The sequence below is a fragment of the Microchirus variegatus genome (assembly GCF_963457635.1).
Source record: "Microchirus variegatus genome assembly, chromosome: 5".
Classification (NCBI taxonomy): Eukaryota; Metazoa; Chordata; class Actinopteri; order Pleuronectiformes; family Soleidae; genus Microchirus; species Microchirus variegatus.
The window spans coordinates 35,683,769-35,693,360 of record NC_139806.1 but is presented as its reverse complement, the minus strand read 5'-3'; the positions used below and the strand labels follow the sequence as shown (position 1 = coordinate 35,693,360).

General features: G+C 41.6%; 1 protein-coding gene across 2 annotated transcripts in view; it reads right to left on the bottom strand.

Annotated features, from left to right (window-relative positions):
- The window catches only part of clybl (citrate lyase beta like), a 65,553-nt gene that overhangs the window by 16,618 nt on the left and 39,343 nt on the right, over positions 1 to 9,592 (bottom strand). For both annotated transcript variants that reach the window (XR_014592843.1, XM_083890406.1), the window contains exon 3: positions 1 to 67. This exon is cut by the window's left edge and continues 122 nt beyond it. Coding sequence is in view for 1 of the 2 variants with exons in the window: in XM_083890406.1 (XP_083746532.1) it covers positions 1 to 67 (67 nt within the window). In the remaining variant the exon portion in view is untranslated. The remainder of the gene's footprint in view (positions 68 to 9,592) is intronic.

The following is a 9,592-nucleotide window of genomic DNA, read 5'->3' as shown; positions in this document are numbered from 1 at the left end:
CACATTTCTCCGTCCGGCCAAGATCTAGTTCTTCCAGCATCCCGGGAATGGTCTCTCTGGCCTCCTTCTGCAGCACACAAGCATAAAACAGACGGAAATCAAACTACGTCAAAATGTAAGATTTAAAACTGTGCATTTTGAAAGCAAGTGTGGTTACAGAGCATGTGAGGGGCATAAATAACCTACTAACCATTTGACAGGTTGAAAGCTTCTGTTTAGGGTTTGCAGATATAGCAGTCAATCGTAATTTTTAAATAAAGTTGTGCTGTTTGAAAGAGAATTCCAGTGTTACTTCTACAATACAATCATGTTATCCCCTTCAGGGTGAAAGAGGAAAGTGGCGTGGAAAAGTATTTGTATAGTTCGTTTATGCACAGTTTGTCTGGCCTCCACACTGTACCAGAAAATACTTTTGTTGAAATCTGTATTAAATTGCAGTTTTAGAGTGTTTGGTCAGTGTATCTTTGTCTCAGAATTCATGAAATTAAAGCCTTGTATGTGTAGTATGATACTTTATACAGTCACAAATTAGTCAAAACTTGAGAAAAATCACAAAATGCTGACAGCAGCTTTAACCAAAAGAATCCAAATGCTTTATTCCATAATAGATGCAAGGAAAACAGGAGGACAATTAGTTGTATTGCATGTATATCATTAAAAAAAAAAAAGTTATTCTTTCTCAATAAGACTGAAACATTCCTTGCAATTGAATATCATTTGTTGCTTTGGCATTTTAGTGTGTTCGGAAAACAAAATACCTTGATCATAATGGTATAATAAAAAAAGTATGAACAAAGTGGGAACTTTGAATGAAGCATAAATCAATATGGAATTAAAAACATGAACATGAAAAAGGCACAAAGTGTGCATACATTTGTCTCTCTGTGGTTCATCTACGGCTCAATTTAACAAAACGGAGGCTGCACACTCAATGTTGCTCCCTCAACGCAGGCTGAGCAGGAAGAGGGAGATGAGGAAGATGAAAAAAAAAAAAAAAAAATCAAAGAGAAGCCTACAGTCCCAACCTCTATCAGTAACACAGTGGCACACATTGCTATATTCAAACCAGATGCTGAGCAACAGGAATGGGCAGAAAAGGTGGACGCACTGAGGAGAAGTCTGGCTATAGTGAGAGGAGATAGGTTCTCTGGGAAAATGTGGTCCGAGTTAAAGCAGCATGAGGAAATGGTAGCTTAAGAGTTGTCGGATCAGATCAGAGACTGAAGCCTTTGAGTGCCTGTATATTTGTTTGAAGATGCTCCGATAGGGATTCTATTTTTTAACCTTGTTACTATTTAGTCCATGAAACATTACTCTCAAACTGACACCTATCACTGAGTGCACCCATTAAAATAAAATGCAGAAATGTAAATATGCCAATTGGGTGGTAAACATATAAGATAAGATAAAAATAAGATAGCTTTATTTATCCCACAGTGGGGAGAGAACAGGGTTTCAGCAGCTCCGTATACAGATAAACAATTACACAATATTATAAAAAAGTGAATGTAAATAAGGTGCGTATTAGGTTAAGGCAAAAATAAGACAAATCTAGGCAAACAAGACAAACAGGACAACAACTGTAAACAATAACTAAACAGACCAGCTAAAGACAAGGAACAAAACTGTAAACAATAACTTAAGAGACCAGTTAAAAACAAGAAACTGAACTGTAAAGAATAAACATAACAGACCAGTTAAAAACAAAAAAACAAAACTGTAACAATAACTTAACAGACCAGTTAAAAACAAAAAAACAAAACTGTAAACAATAACTTAACAGACCAGTTAAAAACGAAAAACAAAAAACTGTAAACAATATGGCATAACGTCATGCAAAGCCATGTAAATGGCAACAAGTGCAATACATGTTTTTTGCCCTGCAACATCTGAAAATACTATTCAAACTAACAGATCATTAGTATGTCGATTACTGGAGTATAAGTGACTGCAGGAGGAAAACTGTAGACAGATAAAACATGGACAGCCCATTCATCACAATCTCTTGTAAAAGGACTAGAGTTGACCCAGGGTGAGTCGTATTAGAACTTATGGGGAACCCCTAAAAGGTCATATAGGACAGCTTCTGAGAGAAAACAGCCCCGAGTCTGATCTCCTGACATGCAGAACTCTACTTGATATTATGAACACCCCTTTAGTATCAATAAAATATAGTATCAAAGTACATATCAAAGATTTGCTCAGATTTAATAGGGGTCATTGAGCGGGCTGGACTGCTGTGTGTCTTCCATGTCTCCCTTTTACCTCATTGAACGAGACAAGGGGGATTGTCACACCGTATGATGAGTGCACTGTGATCTTTTGAGTCTTATTCACGTTTTTTCCTGAAACCCTCTCCGTTGCTCTCTGTTACCGTCGCTCTCATAAGCCGAGACAGACCCGTGACTGCGTCTTTGTAACTTAAAACGGAGGCAGCGATTTAACGCAGCTCTAATTCACTATTCATAAACCTGCTACTTGGCGGATAATATTCCGTCTGGCCCGCTGCAGTTCACGGTGACCGGAGAAAATTGATACGCGAGAGCTGCGGTGCCGCTTTATGTGCCGTGAGCCGCACTGATCCCTGACCAAACTAGATAAATAGAGATCAAAATGATCAAAAAAGCATTGTTTATGAAATGTACAGATCTAATAGTCGAGACAGTCGTGTCTCCAGCGCCAACCTTAGCTTGATATATAGGCAGCCTGCATGTATAAAATTCTTTTATAAACAGACAAGCTAATTGTCTCCCTCAGTTTCTTTCTTATCTGGGTGTATTCCTGAAACCGTGACACCAGGAATGGTTAAGGAGATGGCCAGGGTCACTTTTCACCATATTTTCTTACATCTCTCTTTCGTTCTAAAGTGAGAGTGAGATTATTCCGCCAGACACCTTGACCCCTATGGGCTCCGCTACTCTGAGCTTGAATAAAGCCCCTTTGAAAAAGAGATATTTTACATTAATGGACAGCCGTCCAACAAGTTGCTTCAAAGCTCCCTCCCCAATCACACGGCGTCCCACGGAGATCTCGCCCCAACGTCGGCACCATCTCCTCTTTGATTCCCTCCATCGCGCTCATCATTAGAAGCCCGGCAACACAGGCGAGCAGGCGGGGCGAGCAGTTGGCCGTGCGGGCATGGCTGTTGAACGCACAGATGCACACACATGAAGCTTTCAAGTGCAGAGAGGCTGACCTTCCAGGAGAGCGAGGGCAGCTCCTTAACACACACAGCCTGAGACTGGACGCTCTGGATCCTACAGAGTGGCGTGCATGCGTGACCCAGCATGGGTACTTGCCTTGTAGACACTACATCAGACTGGAGCATCCAAACCGATGTGTGTACAGGCCACAGCGGGGACCACCTTCCTCTCCAGCTGCCGCCATGCTGCTTGAAACAAGCAACGTCAAACATCGCCTCTGGAAAGGCTCTGGGTGGAAACTGGCACTCCGTCCTTTCATTTGATTGAGATTTACAAGTGGAATAGTTGTAGGTACTTCTTTTTTCAGAAAGCCCACTATACTGAGGACACCTTGTTATATTCCCCTTGGTTGTTTACACCAAACTAAAACAAGCCGAGATATCACCAATCCACATATGATTTTACGTCGTACTGTATATGCCAGCGTAGCAGAGTCAGTTTGTCTCACCTTTATACACAGACATGGATTCATGTTCTCTGTGTCAACACTGCCCCTGATTCTTTGTGTACAGGTTTACACCGTAAACCAGCAGAGTGGAATAATGACAACTTAAATACGCCGTGTATAAAGGTGGCAATAAAAAAAAAGGCGAGACATGTTTTAGAAAATGCACAAAATTAGCTCAAAGTGAAACAGCAATAAAGACCAAATGGCAAAAATTCCACGTATGTGCATTCACTGCCCCTTTTATCACGGACATGGTGTCTAAATATTGTATATTTATGTATTTTTTTATGTATTTTGAAGGTGTATCAACACTATATACTCTTTATTTTGAGTTAAGGGGTAGGAAATCCCATGTCACAACAAGCAAATAGTTGTTTTTCTGTGTTGTTTACCCTTTGAGAGCTGCCATTTTGCACCCTGCTGTGCAACTTGTGGCGCCACTTAAAATGAGCTGCAGGTGAAGGCGGCCCCGCCTGAAGTGTGACTGCGCACGCGTTTGTTCATTTGTCTTTGTCGGTGTGTGTGTGTGTGTGTGTCGGAGTGTGTGTGTTAACAAGCTCCGAGTCATCATGGATGAGTTTTGACAAGTGACACACTGCACTCCAGAAAGCTGCAGTGGGATGACTGACTAATTCGGGGTACGTTGATAACCGAGATGTAGCAGGAGAAGATTCAGGCATTCACTTTGTCAGTTGGCAGCACTGTGTGTGTGTGTGTGTACTATCCTGGCAGGAGCAGAAAACAAGACACAAACCATCAGGATAGAGGAGAAGGACTTTCTAAATCTGAACAAATTCGTGACAATTATCACAAAATAATTAGAGATATCATTCGAGTGCTTGAGCTACAGTTCATCAAAAGCTGCATTGCAATATTCTTCCATATATCTTCCCCAGTCTCTATTTGCTGAGCACATACTTTGCCATATTTACTAGAATGCTGTGTCTTGACTGCTTACAACACTAATGCAAAGACTAACTATGTTTTGCTTGGTGCTTCTCAGTGAGTTTCCCAAATTAACGCTTGAATTTAAGACAGTTATTCTGTTTCCTAGATATGCAAGTACTCAAAGGCTTTATTGGCACTTTGAACCCAGTATGAGTCAGAAGCAATCTGCAGATCATGGCACAGTCAGTGGTTGAAACTAATGTGAATGATAATTTCTCAATTTCACTGAAATAAAACAAAAGATCATTGTTAGAAAAATCATGTAATTTTTTAGTGTGAAAAAAAACTCAAGCCAAGATGGACAATAAGATTAGTACAAAAAATGTTAACAAAGAACAAGTGGCCCTTTGAAATGCAAAGAAGCTTTCATTACCTTAAGAACACATTTGCTGTAAAGTCCTTGTACCAGTGCAAATGAAAACTAAGCTGTGTAACGTGGGGGGAAATACTTTTAAGTCCCCTCATTACACAGTGTGGATGGATCTCTTTCCTGTCCTTTTTGTCTGGCCTTGACCCACAGCCTGGTATCACAATCAGCGCTTGTGACCAAGGTGCTAATAAGGTGAAGTTGTTTGAAGGTTTAAAAAAAGGGTCCAACTGCCATGCACAGAGCTTTAGAAGCTTGGGTACTTTGCTGTACTCACTGCTAAGAAAAAAAAAATCTAAACATTTCATGGACTTTTTAATCCAAAATAGTAATTATATTTCTTACACAAAAATATTTAATCTATATCATACTTTTTTTATTTTAAAGGTCACATAGAGTGGTCCTGTTGCACATAAATGTTAGTTATGGAGGTCTTCTTACATATATTAACTTGTTTTTATGGTCAAAAACCTCCTAGTTGCTGTAAACGAGCCGATAGAAATCCTCTTTTCTGACAGTGTTTTTCTGCTGCGAGATTTCAGAGTGAAATTTCACCCCCAGAAGACAGAGTCTTGTGATTGGCCAGTACTATCCAGCACATCCGCTCTCAGAAGCGCAGCGCCCCCCTCTGGAACGGTGGATGCACTGCTCCTCAATATCAAAACATTGTTTTAACAGTGTTTAAAAATAGCTTCTTCACGACTCCCCGCCGCAGTCCCTTTGACGACCTTTGACCCGGAGTCAGACCCAGAGTCAGAAGACACTGTCGCTCGTGAAACACCTCCACAACGGAAGTTATTCTTCTTCTGCGGTTCAATGTACGCAACCGGATGTGCCCGGACTAGTGTCCGGAGCAGGACGATCGGTTGTTCAGGAGAACCGCTGCTTACGTAACTATTACGGGATTTTCAGTGATCTCGTTGAGCCCCGAGATTACAATAAAACACAACGTTCTCAGCAATGGCTGAACTGTTTGTTTAGAACCGTCAGGGCTTCATAAACAAGGTAATGATGCAGATACACACCAAAAAAACAGCGTTAATAGGAACTTCCGGTCAAGTTCTGCTTTAATGTTTCCTTATTATTTCCACAACTCAACTTAATGGTTCTCATTTAGTAGGAGCAGTAGAAAACCTCTTAAACAACTAAGCCTTGCTAGAATCCTCTGCTCCGTTTTTCTCCCTCAGACAATCAACATCTGCTCCAAAACTCTTCCTCCACCCATCCTTTCATGTTTTCCTCTGCTCATCACCTTCTCCATCATCACTCCTCCTACCAGGGCTCGGATCCAAGCGTAGGGTGTGTTTCACAGCCCACGTAGCACAGAGCAGTGTGGGCTGAGGCCGTGCCAGTAAAAACACAAGAGTGTAACAGGATAATGAGAGCAGGAGAGAGGACCTCTGTGTTCACTGTGTCTCAGCATTTTCTTGATCCCTCACTTGGCAACAGTCACCTCACCTTTAAAGCAAGGTATCTGGACCTGCTTCAAAAATGTGTTTCAAAAAAGCAGCCAGAGGAACACAGAAAGCTAAAACAAAATACGTGACTTCTTATCTAAAAGACACTAGAGAAATCATTTTCAGGAATGGGTACGCTTTAAATATACCAATTGCTATGCGATTAATGTAAATCACCAAGTTCTCATCACTCTCAGCGCACTGTGACCTCTTGTTCGCCTGCAGTAACCTCCCAAAGGCCTTCATTTGATACCCGACATGTGAGACTTGAAGCTATACTTTAGCATAAAATAACAGTGCAAAAATCATTTTGATGGGACACCCACTTGTAATAGGGAGCAATTGATAGGCTTTGATTTCTCTCAATGGGCAGTTAGCTTCTAAGGATATGTTGCCTTAAGTAACCCTAAACGTTCAGACAACACCATGTAAGGCACCAGCATTCTGGATTACAAACTGTGACTGGAGAAAATAAACTCCGACCTGATATTCTACGGGTTTGGAGGTTTGAATACAATTTTGGTCAAATTGAAACTCGGATAACGTTAGCCTACAGCTAAGAACACGGCTATAGGTGGGTATCCATTAGCCTGGATGGAAAAGAGAAAATTCAAAACAAGTGTTCAAATATTGCATTAAAGTGTCCACGGTTGAATGAGGTAGAAAGTTTAGCGAATCAATAAAAGCAAATGTGAATAAGAAGAGGGCATTTAGAAATCACAAAAACTCAAATGTCTGTCCCGCATTTCGCTGCGATGGAAAAGCATGAGGTACGTGTGATCTGATGAGGAAACCACAACATTCAAGCAACATGCAGGGGGAAATTGGACACTCTAAAATTGACTGTAGGTGTGAATGTGACACTGAATGCCTATATGTTGGCCCTGCGATGGATTGGCGACCTGACCAGGGTGCATCCTCCTTTCCCCCTATGTCAGCTGGGATTGGCTCCAGCTGACATATCCCTCATGATGTGAAGGATAATGCAGTCAGACGATGAACAAGTCAATAATAGATGAAAGCAGCAACACAATTTTTAAAAAAAGTATCAATAGAGTCGTGACAAAGCCATTTTTAAACATAGCTAAAACAATGTTTTGATAATGAGTAGCAGTGCATCCACCATTCCAGAGGCGGAGCTGCGCCTCTGAGAGCTGGTGTGCTAATTATGTCACTTCCAGGTATTGGCCAATCACAAGACAGTCGGGAAAGCTCTCGTTGGCTGGCCAATCACAACACAGTCTGTCTTCTGAGGGTGAGATTTCAGTCTGAAACAGCGCAGCTGACGAGAGATTCAGTGAGGAGAGATCGGCTAGTTTGCAGCAACTAGGATGTTTTTGACCATAAAAACAGATTAATGTATGTAAGTAGACCTCTATGGAGAGAAATGTGTCCCTTTATTATTCAATCAAATAGAATAGATTTGAACCACAAAAAGAGATTTGAGAGCAAAAAAAGAGTAAGTGGAAATCAAAACTAATGTTTGCAAGTAAAAGCACACAACCATTTTGCTTATAAATCAGTCCTCTTTGCTTGCAACACAAGTTTTTGTCGCGCTATTGTGAGCAACACAACACCATGTCTTATTGTGCTGTCGGTTGCACTAATCGTTTAAACAAACAAGACAAAAGCCTGAAGTTTCACCGGAGACTTCTTTGGTTGCAAGACAGCGAGAGGAGCAACTGGAACGAGCAAATGATAAAAGAAGCTCGAGGAAGCAGCCGGTAAAAATCTGGTTGTGTTGCTAATTAATGCTTAACTAATGCTAATAGTGTGTACTGTATTGTAAAGTGTTACCCAAAATGCCTGCCAGCTTCAGTTAGTTGTCTCTCCAGCTCAGTCAAGTTTGGGGAGAACAGTGTGGTCATGTTACAGTATGCTGCAGATGCCTTTGTTGCCACTGCTTAGCATAGATTAAACAGTCTTGGATCATTACACCCACTTTAACTTTGATAGACAGACTTTGGAACGGACAGTCTTTCTGATCTGGCTTGAACGGGGTCTATTTTCTGGCTGAGCAGCTCACTTCCCATTTGTGAGTCTTGGCAGCCTGACTGGGAGTTTTCGCTGTAGTCTCCAGGGTTCTCTGAGGTGTTGATCACAAGCTGACTCGCTCGCACTCACTCACGCAAGCACACACACACACACAAATATACAGAGATGTAAATGCAAGCACCTACTGACAAACTTAATACAAATGTTCACTATTCAAAATTCAAATGGCTTGCGTTATTTCCCAGGAGTTCATGCTGTCAGAAGTTTAGTCATTTGAATCCGCTTAAATGGAGAGCAGATCTTTCAGTGTCCTCTGAAATAACACGGTGAACAATGAACTGAGGTCATGTATCAGTTGACAGTTGGCTGTATAATTTATGTTAAGTTGAAAATCTCTGGTGTCAGACATAGTTCATGCATGGACCAAAGCTCATACACTGACTGCACTACATCCTAAAAGTAATGGACCGTAATAATGTCATCCAACGTGTCCTCTACTCTTCCGTCGGCTGCTCGGAAAGATTTATCTTTGGAGCTGTGGTACATAACGTAACTGAAGGAAGGAGAAATAGGCGGAATAACAAAAACTAAGAAGGTTAGCAGATTATTGAATCACTAGAAACCATTTTTCATTAAAGCAGAACTAGACCGGAAGTTCCGATTATCGCTGTTTTTTTGGTGTGTATCTGCGTCATTACCTTGTTTATGAAGCCCTGACGGTTCGAAACAAACAGTTCAGCCATTGCTGAGAACGCTGTGTTTTATTGTAATCTCGGGGCTCAATGAGATCTCTGAAAATCCTGTAATAGTTACGTAAGCAGCGGTTCTCCTGAACAACCGATCGTCCTGCTCCGGGCACTAGTCCGGGCACATCCGGTTGCGTACATTGAACCGCAGAAGAAGAATAACGTCCGTTGTGGAGGTGTTTCACGAGCGACAGTGTCTTCTGACTCTGGGTCTGACTCCGGGTCAAAGGTCGTCAAAGGGACTGCGGCGGGGAGTCGTGAAGAAGCTATTTTTAAACACTGTTAAAACAATGTTTTGATAATGAGGAGCAGTGCATCCGCCATTCCAGAGGGTGGCGCTGCGCTTCTGAGAACGGATGTGCTGGATAGTACTGGCCAATCACAAGACTCTGTCTTCTGGGGGTGAAAGTTCACTCTGAAATCTCGCA